Below are 15,825 nucleotides of genomic sequence, written 5' to 3' on the forward strand. Positions count from 1 at the left end.
AGCTGCTGGTGCTCAAAACATCACTGAAACTCTTAGAATGCCTTCAAAATCAGTTTCTGACTCACAGAAGAAATAAACTAACTGTTTCATAGACACATCCACTATATTGCTGGTGGATACAAACTATGGTCATTTGATACAGTTAAAGTCTAGCCCTCAGTGAGTGTCCACTGGTGAGCCAAATAACTGACCCATTTCTAACCAAAATTGAATATTTAGCTTGATCTTAATCAAGCCCAGCTCCCAGTGACTTTCAAATGATTTCAAAAACCTAATGCATACACATATGACATCAGGTACAAATTAGTATTCAGCTCTTAAATGCTCAAAAAATGTAAAACTGATTTGAACAAAGGTAGCATGATCAGAATAAGAATACAACCTTCCAAGATTATTGCTTTGAGGGAATATATGCATCCTTTTTTTTTTCTCTTTCTTTCTTAAAAGTGTATTACTTCATAGGATTACTTCATGCTTTTGGTTCAATTATAAAGGCCTAAAAAAACAGTACTACAGATCTTTTTCTCTTTTCCATATTCCTTTGAGTTCTTAAAGTTGGTTATTATCCTCATGTCTAGAAACCATGTTCTTTCAAATAAACACTCCAGGTACTTAAAAGCAGATTATAATTATAAATGGTTTCAAGCATAGAATATTTTTTCAAACTCAAAATACTGTTTGCATTACTATGGTTTTAATGAGATATATTATTTCAATGTAAGCTGAGCACAGTATAATATAATATCTTTCATTTGGATTAATGTGTCTTTTCTTTACTATAAAAGTCCTAATTTATTAACTCACAGCCAAAAAATTTTAATTTCCCTATACATATTATCTTTTAATAGGAAAGATGATTTATCTTCCTTATGAAAAAAACATCCAAAATCTTATTTTATAGTCCTCTAAATATACCTATTAATTTAAAAACATTATTAAGGATGCTTGCCAAAACTAAACATTGTCATCACAGTGAGAATTTTAGTGGAAGTTAGTTGGGCATCAGTCAGCTTGTCTTTGTAGTGAGTGTCTGTATAATAAATAGTTATCCGCTTTTTTCTTTTGTATTTTAACAGAATGCCTGGTACCCAGTAAATAAAGTTAAGAACCTGTTAAGAACTGCAGTGAAGATTTTGTTCTTTACAGATTGCAGCAAGTCTGAGTTGAGGAAGTTCTGACAGATGCAAAATGTACACCTGTTGCAGGTGCACATACAGCGTAACCGGGCATGGCTGCGAAAACACACAGAAGGACAGGAGTTGAGTTCTTACTTACAAATATGGCACAAGTCAGGGTGTGCCAACTTTAAAAAAAAAAAGACTTAGGCATAAGCAACACTCTTTGTAGAAAGGAAAAGGACAGTATGGGGCATGCTAAAGTTGTGCAGAATTCCACATTTACCAAAAACATAATAAATAGTAATAGTTTCCTCCTCCCTCCCTGTAGAAAATCTAGGGAAAATTAGCTGATACTTTTGCTTTTTTTGGAGGGGGGATGGAATTATTATTACATGAATTTTTGTGGAATAAATATGCACAGCAATAGATGGCACCCTCGTCTAAATAAATAAAAAGAAAAACTGAGTAAGCCATAAGCACCCACCAAAAGGACAAAGTTTGCTAGCGTTTAAATAACCATTCCCTCCTCCTCCTCCCTCACATACACACATGCCTGAAAACCAGGAAGGAGAAGAATGATAAATATACAAATGAGCCAAAAGACAAGTATATTCAACCCTGAGAAGATGTGAACAACAAGGTCTTTAATTCATCAAGCACCCTGGCTCTCAAAGGAACTAAATCAAGGTGCTTTATAAATTTCTACTCAAATAAAATATAGGGTTGATTTCATCTGCTACCCAAACACAGCAGCTATATATGACAATATGAAACTCTGGGTAAGGATGTAAAAATTAACAATGGATCCAGTTGAAATTAGATATGAAATTTAGGGAGGCTTTCTGACTCCTTTCTGGTTGAGGAGAGTTGCACTAGTTGGTGCAGGCACAGGGGGCAACCCATTTCACCTCGGCTCTAACTACCAAAGTAGGGGGTCTCCAATGACTGTTCAGTGGTCAGAGCCACTCATTCATACAAAGCCATCACACCACCCATGAAGAGGTACTGGTTCAGAACCCACTCAGAAGAGCGCCGCCTGATGAATCAATGACATCACTTCCTGTAACACCTGAACATTTTTTTATAGGCTTCTCAGTCAAAAGACTGGCCCAATCTGACTTGGCTTAGCTTATGAGATCTGATGAGACCACAGCACATGGTGGCACGATTGTGACGATTAGCAGCATTCCAATAATGCCTAATTCCCAACATGAAGAAAAACAAGAATTAATTTAAAAAAAAAAAAAACTTGTATAGGCTCAAGACATTCCTTTTTCTTTTTTTTTTTCATTTTTTTTGACTTGTGATGAGGAACAAATCACTGCTACTAAGTCACCGCCAGCTGTCATACTGGAATCCATCTGTTATTTTATAAATCAAATCTGATTCTTTAACATACACAAGGCTCCACCCACCAAAAAGGAGAGATGCAAAGTATGCTTAGCAACAGGGAGATGCTTCATGAGAAGTAGTTTGGGATTAACCATATAAACAAGTAGTCCATGTATGTACATTTATCATATAACACACACACACACACACACACACACAACAGAATTACAGTAAAATGTTTTAAAAATGCAGATGTAAAAACACAGTTGCAGTTACTGTAATTACAAGATTAAAGAAGTACATTTATGTAGTAGGGAAGACAACGTAATATACAGCTAGGCAGGAAGCCTGACCAAGCAGTGCGTTTCTACATAATTACTAAATGTTAATTATGGCAGGAAAGGAGATTTGGTCATTCTCTAAGAAAATATCAACAAAATCCCACAGAAGTCATAAAGAAAAAGTAACTTACAAAGCAGTTTTTAGAAAGACCCAGATTTTTCTCAAATTCTCTATTCTATCAGTGTGGCCCATGTCTCGGGAGAGTCTGTCTCTGTAATGATCCTCTCTGTAGATAACATACATGAGAGTTTTAAAGTAAAGGTAAAACATAAATAAGGTTTTGGTTATTCTATAATAATAGGAATGACTTGTCTTCGAATACAAATAGAAATTCGAGGGTTTGTTGCATCTAAAAAAAGTATTAGGTAATAAAATAGCAGTAAAGTTAACTCTGACATTAAAAATCTGTACAAATCAACACCTTTTTGAAAAATGTCATTCTTGGTTTATAGCAATGTTTGATTATTACTCTATGTTACACTGTAGTTTTCATAAGAAGAAAAATAATTTAGAGACTAACATAAGAATAAGTAGAATAAGCTATAAAGTCCTGAGAAACGCACTGCCTGAAAAACTATTTTGTTACAAAACAGAATTTATACAAACACACTACTTGAGGCAAATGCCATTAAGAACCATGCAATTTTAAGGCAGTTAGTAAACTACAGAGATGACCACAGTTATGTGCTTGTGCATATGCATGTATAGATATATAATAAATGTACATGAAATTTGTGGCTCATAACACTTAATGTAAAACATTTATACAGTAGAAATTCCAATTACAACTACTCTTTACAGCACTTAAAAAAGACATATCCTAACTCAAGCATACCCATAATTTCAACAAAAATTAATAAAAGATTTTAGAAAACTTCATATACCTAACGTCAAAAACAGAAAAATATAAACTTTCTGTTCATATGAAAATGCTTTATAAGCATAAAACAACATGATGCCAACCCCATTTTATTCCAGTAAAACTATTTTTTAATGCTGGGTAGGGGGTTGTGTTTTATTGTACTATTCTATTAAGATAGTTACAGCCTGCTCAAAAATATACAGATATTGCCAGAAGCACTTTTTATATCATTTTATTATGGCATTCAAACCAAACTTGCATTTACTCAAATTTGTACCTTCTCATTACAAAGTATCTTTCTGTTGCTGAACAATTCCTATGTGACAAAGATATTCCCTTCATGGCTAATAATGGCATGCAATGTTATGAACCATGCAACATGAAAATGAAGACAGAGCAAGTACTTACGGATACATGGCCATTGTTGTCAATTTAACAAAGATATCTTTACTGGGGGCATCAGCAGTATTGCAAGTGAAGGCTTGTGGTGGAGGCATTTTGTGTTTCCTGCAGAAATCAGTAGGTGAAATACTATATTCTTGTTTAACTTCATGCAGGTCTGACTTTGCAGCTACGATTAAGCAAGGTATTCTGCTGTCCATAAAGTGTTGCTATGGAATAAAAAATGAAATCAAAATCTGATAATAACATCAAAAATTACTATTTAATTAAATGTGAACCAAGCATTTCCTCCAGATGGGCAAAGCAACAGTAGTTTCAAAGTGAAAAAATGAACCAAAAGGCAAAGATTGGCAGTGGTCTAGGTAAATCTCATATAATAAATAAGATCCAGACCACTTTTCCAGTGCTGATGACAAAACAGACTATACTGATTCTTTAGATTTATTACAATTAAAAAAAACATGTAATTAAAAACACACATGAAACACACATATTTTGAAATATAAAGAAATCCACCTAAATTCTTTTATAAAAACTACTTTCATTTTTTAATATCACCTCTAGTCCTTGAGCACATGCATTTATATGTGTGTTTGTACAGTTGCAGTCATGCTGGACATAACCACTGAAAAATGTAATACTGTGTCCTCCATATTCTTCAGAATTCAAAACTATTCTTAATTTTACGTTTATTTTTAATTTATTTTTTAATTTAAATATTGCCTGATATTCCACTAGATTATTTTATCTTACTTCAGTAAATCATCGTTCATTGTTAGCCATCTTATTTCCAGTTTTTTCCTATTAAAAACAATGCTAGAATAAACACCTTTGTACATACAGCATTTTACTCCTATTGAATCTTATTGATAATCCCTAAGTGACTGACAGACTTTCTAAGCTTCAGGTTTATCCCTTTCCTCTGGCTGTTATTCTTGGTATATTTGGCAATATATAATCCATATGTACTACTCTTTTTTCATCAGAGAGAAGGCAGACATATGTAACTTTAACAGCCAGGAAGACCTTGCATTAATATAAAAGTTCTCAATCAGGAATGCACCTCAGAATCACATGTCGAAAACTTTTAGAAATATATATGTCTGAGACTCTACCACTTTAGAACAAAACCAGAACCTTTAGGAACAGGGTAAAGATGTATGTATTTTTAAAATACGCATGATTTTGTTGCATTTTTGTGGTTAGGAAACACCACACTGCAATTCCATAGAAAGTCCATATGAAGTTACGTTCAGTCACAGTCTATAGGAGCAACAAACCTTAAAAATCCTGGCACAGTGTTCAAAGGATTTGGGATTGCTGACATCATATACCAGGCACACAACATCACAAACGATCTCAGCTTCAGTCAGAAATTCCGATTCTGAGATATCATGCAACTTGTAAAAGAAAAAGATAATGAAAAATATAAGTATCATAATATTGATATATTCAGTCATGATAGCTTATCACTTCCTTCCCTGGACTTCCTAACTTTAAAAGTACTGGTTAAGCATAACTTTTCAGGCCATTTTTAAAAGTAGAAAGGATAGAAAAGGCCAGGCATAGTGGCTCACGCTTGTAATCCCAGCACTTTGGGAGGTCGAGGCGGGCGGATCACGAGGTCAGGAGTTTGAGACCAGCGTGGCCAACATAGTGAAACCCTGCCTATACTAAAAATACAAAACAAATTAGCCAGGTGGGTGTGGTGGTGAGCGCCTGTAGTCCCAGCTACTTGGGAGGCTGAGGCAGGAGAATGGCATGAACCAGGGAGGCGGAGCTTGCAGTGAGCAGAGATTGTGCCACTGCACTCCAGCCTGGGCGACAGAGCAAGACTCCGTCTCAAAAAAAAAAAAAAAAAAGAAAGTATAGACAAATAAGTATATTCTGATTCTGCAGACTAAAAATGGTGATTAAGATTCTGTGGAAGCTTAGCCAGGCACAGTGACGTGTGCCTGTAGTCCCAGCTAGTTGGGAGGCTAAGGCAGGAGAATCGCTTGAGCCTGGAAAGCAGAGGTTACAGTGAGCCGAGATCACGCCACTGCACTCCAGCCTGGGTGACAAAACTGAAACCTTGTCTCAAAAAAAAAATAGATTCTATGGAAGCTAGTATTAGTGAGTGACTAATGTGTGGGGGCAGGCCCTCTACATGCATTGGTTACATTCTGCAGATAAGGAGACGGGCTAGAAAGATTAAGTCAGCTGCCCATGGTACACATCTAAGAAGTCATCAAATCAAAATTTAAACTCAGATATGATTCTCAAATCTATTTTCTTTCTACCACACCACCTTTTCTCCCCACTAATAAAAAACAAAAAGCAAATGACTCTTTACAGTAAGGTCATTTTTATTCTGTTTCACTGCCACTCTTCAGTGCTTACTATAAAATTTCTTAAATATTCCATCTATGATATAATGATCTCCAACAAGAGTAAAATTCAGGGGTGGGCACTGTGGCTCACACCTGTAATCCCAGCACTTTGGGAGACTGAGGTGGGCAGATCGCTTGAGCCAGGAGTTTGAGACCAGCCCGGGACAGGGTTTCTCCATGTTGGTCAGGCTAGGGTGATCCACCCGCCTCGGCTTCCCAAAGTGCTGGGATTACAGGCGTGAGCCACCACACCTGGCCCATATAACCCTCCTTCTGCTGTATTTCATAGTGTCTTTTCAGCCCTTCTTTTGTACTTTTTTTATTGTTTGTTTGATTTTATTGCTCCTTGCAGAGCAGGGCTAACCCATAGGCAGTGTGCCTAGAGTTGCCTATACATTTTTAAGGCTAACATATTTGTTAAATATTCCCTTCCCTGCTAAATAAACTTGATTCAGATTATAGACAAACTACGAAGCACTAGCAGGGTTTTCATATTAATTTCTAGTCAATAGTACAGGAAATAATTTTTTAAAAAAATAGAAGTATGCAGCCATAAATAAAGAATGAGTTCATGTCCTTTGCAGGGACATGGATGAAACTGGAAGCTGTCATTCTCAGCAAACTAACACAGGAACAGAAAACCAAACACTGTATGTTCTCACTCATAAGTGTGGGAGTTGAACAATGAGAACACATGGACACAGGGAGGGGAACATCACACACAGGGGCCTGCCGGGGGGTGAGGGGCAAGGGGAGGGAGAGCATTAGGACAAATACCTAATGCACGCGGGTCTTAAAACTTAGATGATGGGTTGACCTATGCAACAAACCTGCACATGTATCCCAGAACTTAAAGTAAAATTAAAAAAAAAAAAAAATAGAAGTAGAAGAAAGTAAAAGGAGAGTTCAGTTTTTTCAACTTTTTTTTTTTTTTTTTTTTTTGAGACGGAGTCTCACTTTGTTGTCCAGGCTGGAGTGCAGTGGCACAATCTTGGCTCACTGCAACCTCCGCCTCCCAGGTTCAAGTGATTCTCCTGCCTCAGCCTCCTAAACACCTGGGATTACAGGCACGTGCCACCACGCCCAGCTAATTTTTGTACTTTCAGTAGACAAGGTTTCACTATGTTGGCCAGGCTGGTCTCAAACTCCTGACCTCAGGTGATCCACCTGACTCAGCCTCCCAAAGTGTTGGGATTACAGGCGTGAGCCACCACGCCTGGCCCATTTTTTTCAACTTTCTTATTGTGGTATAGCTAACATACAATTAAGTGTACCAACAGATGAATTTTTATTTATATCTAAACTTATGTAATCATCACATAGATGAAAAGACTTAAAATTCTTTTTTTTTTTTTTTTTTTCTGGAGATGGAGTTTTGCTCTTGCTGCCCAGGCAGGCGTTATCTCAGCTCACCACACCATCCGCCTCCTAGGTTCAAGCGATTCTCCTGCCTCAGCCTCCCGAGTAGCTGGGATTACAGGCATGAGTCACCACGCCTGGCTAATTTTGTATTTTTAGTAGAGACGGGGTTTCTCCATGTTGGTCAGGCTGGTCTTGAACTCCCGACCTCAGGTGATCCGCCTGCCTTGGCCTCCCAAAGTGCTGGGATTACAGGTGTGAGCCACCACGCCCAGCCAAAAGACTTAAAATTCTAATGAATAAGCCAGATGAAAAAAAATAAAATCAAGCTTGGCATGGCGGCACATGCCTGCAGTCCCAGCAACTTGGGAGGCTGAGGTGGGAGATCCCTTGAGCCCAAGAGCTCGCCAGGGTAACATAGTGAGACCGTGTCTCTAAAAAAAATTAAATTAAAAAAAAAATCACACACAAGTTCTACATAGAGTCATTCAATTGAAGCCAATTTGTTTTCAAAAGTCATTTAAAAATGTACCCAATAATTAGTAATTTTTGTATACCACAGAATTTCTTACCAACAAGTATTTCTCTTGTCCATACACATAAACAGTGTTAATCGCATAGTAGGATTTATGATCTTCACGAATTTTCTTCTGCCTCTGAAAACAGAACCGAAAATCTCAATATCTGCAGTAACTAGTTTTCAACAATACACAAACACCTCTGTGTATATGTGCAGGTGTGTTATAAATAAAAAGGCATTTTTCCCTACACTATGTACTATTTATCAGTACAAAGGAGATATTGATTTTATGTTTCTTAGTTCTTAAGACCTAAAATAAAAGATGTATTTGTTCTGCATAAAGTACAAGCAGTAGCTAAAAAGGAAGGAAACTATCCGTATTACCGAAAGTATATTCTAGAGCCACCTGCTGGCAATCTTCATTATACTATAATTTGGTCTGATCGAGATTAATACCCATCTAGAAATATGTCGGCAGGGTATGGTGGCACGTGCCTGTAATCCCAGCACTTTGGGAGGCCAAGGTGGGAGGATCACTTGAGCTCAGGAGTTCAAGACCAGCCTGGGCAACATGGCGAAACCCCATCTCTACTAAAAATACAAAAATTAGCTGGGCCTGGTGGTTCACGTCTGTAGTCCCAGCTGCTCTGGGGGCTGAGATGGGAGGATCACCTAAGCCCAGGTGGTTGAGGCTGCAGTGAGCCATGATCACGTCACTGAACTCCAATCTGAGCAACAGAGCAACACCTTGCCTCAAAAAAAAAAAAAGAAAAAAAAAGAAGAAAAGAAATATGTCTTCTTCTTCTTACTCAAGGGAGTAGTAAGAACTAGATATCAATATTCAATTCAAAATATTACTGTGCATTTACTTCATGCCAAGGACTGTGTTAGGTGCTTTCACATCTGTAGTCATTTAATAATGCCCATTTAAACACTGGTTAAAAAAAAGACAAATGATAGCTAATATCAATGAAACAAAGATAAAGACAGTTCAACAGGATTATTGTTACATTTAGACTGTACTTGACTAATACAGGCCATTGAGTTCTAATAATTATCTAAAAAGGTCAATGGTTATGAAAACATTATGTAAACTTGTAACTATAAAAATTTGTTGGATAAAATTGTATTTTACGAGAACTCTCACCATTAAGTTTCTTCCAAGAAGAGCCTGAAGAACTCCACTTTTCCCACAGTTTTTCACTCCAATTACATTACATCTGAACACATTTCTTTGAGTTTGTTTTTTCTGCAGGTCTATCTTTTTATCTCTTGTTACTGAAAATAATAATAATAAAAAAACCCACTAAATATGTACCACTTAGCTTCACTGAGCCTCCATTCCACCTTTTGCAAAATAGGGCATTGCTGTTTATTATTTTTATGAAGTAGCTGATCTATAAACAAACATATTGTACAACAGTCAAGCTGTATGTGAATGAAGTACACAGAATGCAGAAGGGCCCCAGTTAATGGAAAATACGCATTTCTGAAAGTTGACTGGAATGTGAATTTCAAGTAACCAAACATTTATTTCATCATAAAATAGTATATTTTCATAAGGAAAATATCCTACAAATGAATGAAAATTACTAAGAATATGGCCAACATTATATTCCATCTAATTTTTTCTGTGATAAACTGTCACATATTATAAAATAAAAGATGCTATTTCAAATCTGCACTCTCTTGGAGCTGGATCCATAAAACGGAAAGGGACACACACTTTGGGGTTAGCAGTCCTTTCAAATGTAAACTGTAAAAGAGGCATGCCAGAAAACAATGCTGTATCATCAGGACAGCAGGCATCCCTTCCTGAGGTAAAGAGACCTCCTTAGAGCCAGGTGCAGTGGCTCACGCCTGTAATCCCAGAACTGTGGGAGGCCAAGGGGGGCAGATCACAACGTCAAGAGATTGAGACCATCCTGGCCAACATGGTGAAACCCCGTCTCTACTAAAAATACAAAAATTAGCTGGGCATGGTGGTGCACGCCTGTAGTCCCAGCTACTTGGGAGGCTGAGGCAGGTGAATCCCTTGAACCCAGGAGGTGGAGGTTGCAGTGAGTCGAGATCTCATTACTGCACTCCAGCCTGGTGATAGAGAGAGACTCCATCTCTCAAACGAACAAACAAACAAACAAAAACAACCTCCTTAGGCTATACCTGAACACTGAACTACAACAGACCTCACCAGAGATACTAGTGATAGTAGAAAAAAACTGAAAATGATAAAAATATATAATTATGGGATAGTTAATTTATAGAACATCCATATTGTGACACATTATTTAACATTAAGATATATAAAAGTACACTTATTGATACAGAAAAATGTCCACAATGTGCTGAGTGAAAGAACCTCATGGCTGGCTAGTGACTGTTTTCTTATTCTCTGGTGTTGAATTAAATACTGTCTAATTGGTTAAGTATTTTAAAGGGTACCTGCTCTGTCAATTTAAGAAAGGCTGTCTTCTTGTGCTAGGGCTTCCCGTAAGATATGGCAGATTTTCCACCAACAGGGATATAAGAAACTCTTGAAATGATCAGTTCCTTAACTTGCTATTTCCATACATATGGTTTACTTTAAGTGGTGCCCATTGCTTGGCAAGAATGCCTGGCTTACAAGATTTGTGAAAGCTGTATTAATACAGAAAACAGTTAATAGGCATTATTTTTAATGTTTAAAGAAAATTAAAATGCAAGATCAACTGGTAAATCCTTTAATGCCCACAGCTCTTCCTCATTTTCATCAGTGGAGTAACCCCAGGGAGTAGACTTGAAGCAAAGTCGCTACTCTTTCTTTCTTTTCATAAACAATAAAATCAAGCACCTCAACACAAAAGAAATGATCTGATCACAAGGAAAACTAATAGAGCGTAGATAGAAGACTAATGAAGATGAGCTTATTCTTACTCTTTGTTACATTTGAAAATGGAGTCTTAAAAAATATCTCTAATCATGAGCTGAACAGTATCTAGATACTTACCTGTAATAGCTGAAGCTTGAGACTCTTGCTCAGTCAATATTGAATAGCCTAGATAGCCCAAATACTCCAGGCACCGCTGTACATCTAAATAAGTCGTGAGCCTATGAAAGAAAAGAGTTTAAAACGTGTAAAGTTCCTAAATGAATATTTATGGGGAAAAAAAGCCAATAGCTAAAAAAACTTTATGCACCAGACCTAGATAATTTTTGTCTAGACTACTTTAATTTCCTATGTGCCCAACCATAGTTTTTCTTACACTGCCATTCTTTTTTTTTGAAAGATAGGGTCTTACTTTGTCGTCCACGCTAGAGTGCAATGGCACAAACACGGCTCACTGTAGCCTTGACCCCCTGGGTGCAAGTGATCTTCCTGCATCAGCCCCCCCCAAGTATCTGGGACTACAGGCATGTGCCCCCAAGTCTGGCTAATTTTTTTTTAATTTAAAAAAATTTTTTAGTAGAGATAGGGTTTTGCCATGTTGCTTAGGCTGGTCTCGAACTCCTGAGCTCAAGTGATCCATCCACCTTGGCCTCCCAAAGTGCTAGGATTATAGGTATGAGCCACGTTGCCTGGCCCTACACTGCCATTCTTAAGGCAGAGAAGAAAGGGAGAAGAATGCAAGATGGTGGGTAATTCCTCTCTCTACTCCATCTGCCCAGAAACACCAAGGCTACAAACATAAGCGGTGAGTGGCTGGTAAAATCTAGATAGAGTGGGGATATTTTATGTGATCTACCTTCCAAGTTAAAAACAAACCAAAAAAAAAAACCTCCTTAGGCTATACCTGAAGACTGAACTACAACAGACCTCATCAGAATACTAGTGATAGTAGAAAAAAAACCGAAAATGATAAAAATATATAATTATGGGATAGTTATAGAACACCCATATTGTGACACATTATTTAACATTAAGATATATAAAAGTATACTTATTGATACATAAAAATGTCCACAATGTGCTGAGTGAAAGAACCTCACGGCTGAGGCAGGGGAATGGCTTGAACCCGGGAGGCAGAGTTTGCAGTGAGCCAAGATCGCGCCACTACACTCCAGCCTGGGCGACAGAGTGAGACTCCATCTCAAAAAAAAAAAAAAAAAAAAAGAGTTCATTAAAAACAAACAATAACAAAAAAAAGCAGTCTTCAGTGTCAAGTAAAATATGCTTCACCCCATATTCTGAAAGAGTAAGAATTGTGCAATAGCAATGACATTTCCAATTCCTTTAATCAAACAAAAAAAGTGCTAAAATGTAGTTCAATTTTCATATAAGACTTACTACTTTTTCCCTGTACATCATCCAAAAGAAAACAATCCCTTCCTGATAAATTTATAGAACATTTATAGTTCATCTTAGAGATATCAGCAGCTAATCTTGCTTAGAGGCAATTATGATTGAAGCATTTCATAAGGCTTCACAAGCTTACAAAGTGACAAATGTAATACACCATAATTTTAAACTATTTGTAACTCTATAGGAAAGAGGTGAGCTCTATACTCACGTCCACTGGGAAAGGAATCCCTGGTAGGTTATCCAGCCTCTTTCATTGGTACAAACTGTGTTATTCACATCTGGCCCCCAAGGTATGTAAGGGAAAACTTTAAATAAATCTTTAAGCTCATCAGGTGACAAAGCACAGTCTCTATCCTGAAGAAACACAAGGATACAGAATGTTTAGATATCTAATAATTCCCAACTCAAAAGCCCCCCAATCTAGTAAAGCTATGCTTTTTAAAACTACTTAATAAATGACAAGAAATTTTACATTTTATCAAGAAAATTCCTCACATGTATGTACGAAAACCTATAAGAGAGTCTATTAGAAATTAGACATTTTCACCTTGAGAAAACAACAAAGGTAAACAGCAGAAAATATTTTTGCGAATTTAACTTAGAGAGGTTAAGCAGTTTTTGGCTATGTAACATACACATCCCATAGCTCAGGGAACAGAGTTATATCATCCATAGAAAAATATTTTACTATATATTATGGAAAATTACAGCTAAAGGCTTACCAAATCATGCTTGTCAAAGGTGCTTTGGAGAAACAAATATGCATGATGATTTAATTCAGTAGTGCAATCAGGAGGTATTTTCAGCCTGTTAAAAAAATTCAAGAGTAAAATAAATCATTAATCAAATTTTAAAATTTAAGAAATTAATATAAAATTGCAACAAGTCTTTTGTGAGGTAACACCATTTACAAGAATATCTTCACTTGGTATCATTTAGACTTTCCCAAGGAAACTCTCTGGAGTGATTTTGGCACTCTTTGGAAGAGTCATAATAATGCTCATTCCAAAGTAACAACATTTTCTCTTTTTCTCTTTTTTAAATTCAGACAGGGTCTCACTCTGTTGCCCAGGCACGATCACAGCTCACTGCAGTCTCGACCTCCTGGGCTCAATCAATCTACCTATCTCAGCCTCTTGAGTAGCTGGGACCACAGGCGCACACTACCATGCCTGGCTAATTTTTTGTATTTTTGTAGAGATGGGGTCTCACCATGTTGCCCAGGCTGGCTCAAACTCCTGGGCTCAAGCAATCCACCCACCTTGGCTTCCCAGTAAGTGTTGGGATTACAGGCATGAGCCACCGTACCAGGCCCATTTTCTTAAATATCAGAAAAGCAGGTTAGTATAAAAAATTTACAAATAATACTGATTTACCTGTCATGGGTTTGTTCTTCCTACAAATTGTAAGTCATACTTATGAGCTTCATATTAATTCCTATATTGTAATGAGTGGAAAATGATGCAAAGAGAAGTTATTTCTACCTGACTTGACCTTTTGGACCCACCCTAAATTCGGTTTAATAAAGATTAACCAAATGCACTGACTGCTGGGCATGGTGACTCATGCCTGTAATCCCAGCAATTTGAGAGACCGAAGCAAGGAGGATCACTTAAGCCCAGGAGTTCAAGACCAGCCTGGGCAACAAAGTGAAATCCATCTCTACAAAAAATTTAAAAAATTAACTAGGCATGGTGGCACATGCTTGTAGTCCCAGCTACTGGGGAGGCTGAGGCAGGAGGACAGGTTAAGCCCGGGAGGTTAAGGATGCAGTGAGCCGTGTTTGTGCCACTGTACTCTAGCCTGGGTGACAGAATGAGACCCTGTCTCAAACAAACGAACATAAAAACAAACAAAAAACGAATGTACTGGCTGGGCATGGTAGCTCATGCCTGTAATCCCAGCACTTTGGGAGGCTGTGGCAGGTGGATCATTTGAGGTCAGGAGTTCGAGACCAGCCTGGCCAACATGGTAAAACCCCGTCTCTACTAAAAATATGAAAATTAGCTGAGTGTGGCCAGGCGCGGTGGCTCACGCCTGTAATCCCAGTACTTTGGGAGGCCAAGGCGGGCAGATCACGAGGTCAGGAGATCGAGACCATCCTGGATAACACGGTGAAACCCCGTCTCTACTAAAAATACAAAAAAAATTAGCTGGGCGTGGTCCCTGTAGTCCCAGCTACTTGGGAGGCTGAGGCAGGAGAATGTCGGTGAACTCGGGAGGTGGAGCTTGCAGTGAGTCGAGATCGCGCCACTGCACTCCAGCCTGGGCGACAGAGAGAGACTCTGTCTCAAAAAGAAAAAAGAAAATTAGCTGGGTGTGGTGGCATGCACCTGTAATCCCAGCTACTCGGGAAGCTGAGGCAGGAGAAGTGATTGAACCCAGGAGACGGAGGTTGCAGTGAGCCAAGACTGTGCCACTGCACTCCAGCCTGGGTGACAGAGTGAGACTCCATCTCAAAAAAAAAAGCAAATGTACTGAGCTAGGTACTAGGAAGACAAAAATGAGACAGGCTCCCCACTTCTAAGGAACCACAAACAAGTGGGAGGTGGACCACAAGGACATTTCTTTTTTTTTTTTTTTTTTTGAGATGGAGTCTCACTCTGTCGCCAGGGCTGGAGTGCAATGGCACGATCTCGGCTCACCATAACCTCCACCTTCCAGGTTCAAGCAATTCTCCTGCCTCAGCCTCCCAAATAGCTGGGATTACAGGTGCCCGCCACTACACCCAGCTAATTTTTTGTATTTTTAGTAGAGATGGGGTTTCACCATGTTGGCCAGGCTGGTCTCGAACTCCTGACCTCGTGATTCACCCACCTCAGCCTCCCAAAGTGCTGGGATTACAGGTGTGAGCCACCGCACCCGGCCCCCAAAGACATTTCAACAGAATGAGGCAGGAGCTAAGTATGTGCAAGCCAAGGATGCTAGGGAGCCACATGAAAGGGAACATCTCTGGCCTGGGAACTGGGAAAACCTCAACACTGCTGAGAAACATTGTCATCTGAATTGAGACTTGAAGGATGAGAGGCATTAATTAGGTTGGGGTGAGAGGGAGAGAGGTGAAAATAGCATGGACAAAAGCCTGTTGTAGAAAAGAACATATGCTTGGTGGACAACAAATAGTTTGGTATTGACTTCCAGAATAAAGGCAGGGAGTGTGCATGAGCAGAACAGATCATGAATGACCTTGCAAACCATGTTAAGAAGCTTGGATTTTAGACCAGGTGTGGTGGCTAATG

The 15,825-nt window shown here is 38.4% G+C and overlaps 1 protein-coding gene across 9 annotated transcripts in view; it reads right to left on the minus strand.

The window, feature by feature from the left end:
- Positions 1–15,825, minus strand: part of RHOT1 (ras homolog family member T1) — a 111,871-nt gene that overhangs the window by 40,510 nt on the left and 55,536 nt on the right. For 4 of the 9 annotated variants that reach the window (XR_004028940.1, XM_030807902.1, XM_003279371.4 and 1 more), the window contains exons 12-20: positions 13,309–13,393; positions 12,795–12,940; positions 11,294–11,394; positions 9,455–9,585; positions 8,360–8,443; positions 5,337–5,456; positions 4,063–4,265; positions 2,923–3,018; positions 1,110–1,232 (exon numbers count right to left, since the gene is read on the minus strand). Coding sequence is in view for 8 of the 9 variants with exons in the window: in XM_030807902.1 (XP_030663762.1) it covers positions 1,110–1,232; positions 2,923–3,018; positions 4,063–4,265; positions 5,337–5,456; positions 8,360–8,443; positions 9,455–9,585; positions 11,294–11,394; positions 12,795–12,940; positions 13,309–13,393 (1,089 nt within the window). In the remaining variant the exon portion in view is untranslated. The remainder of the gene's footprint in view (positions 1–1,109; positions 1,233–2,922; positions 3,019–4,062; positions 4,266–5,336; positions 5,457–8,359; positions 8,444–9,454; positions 9,586–11,293; positions 11,395–12,794; positions 12,941–13,308; positions 13,394–15,825) is intronic. The other 5 variants (XM_030807905.1, XM_003279370.4, XM_030807906.1 and 2 more) reach the window with 3 other exon arrangements.

This window comes from Nomascus leucogenys, unplaced genomic scaffold (assembly GCF_006542625.1).
Source record: "Nomascus leucogenys isolate Asia unplaced genomic scaffold, Asia_NLE_v1 Super-Scaffold_249, whole genome shotgun sequence".
Taxonomy (NCBI): Eukaryota; Metazoa; Chordata; class Mammalia; order Primates; family Hylobatidae; genus Nomascus; species Nomascus leucogenys.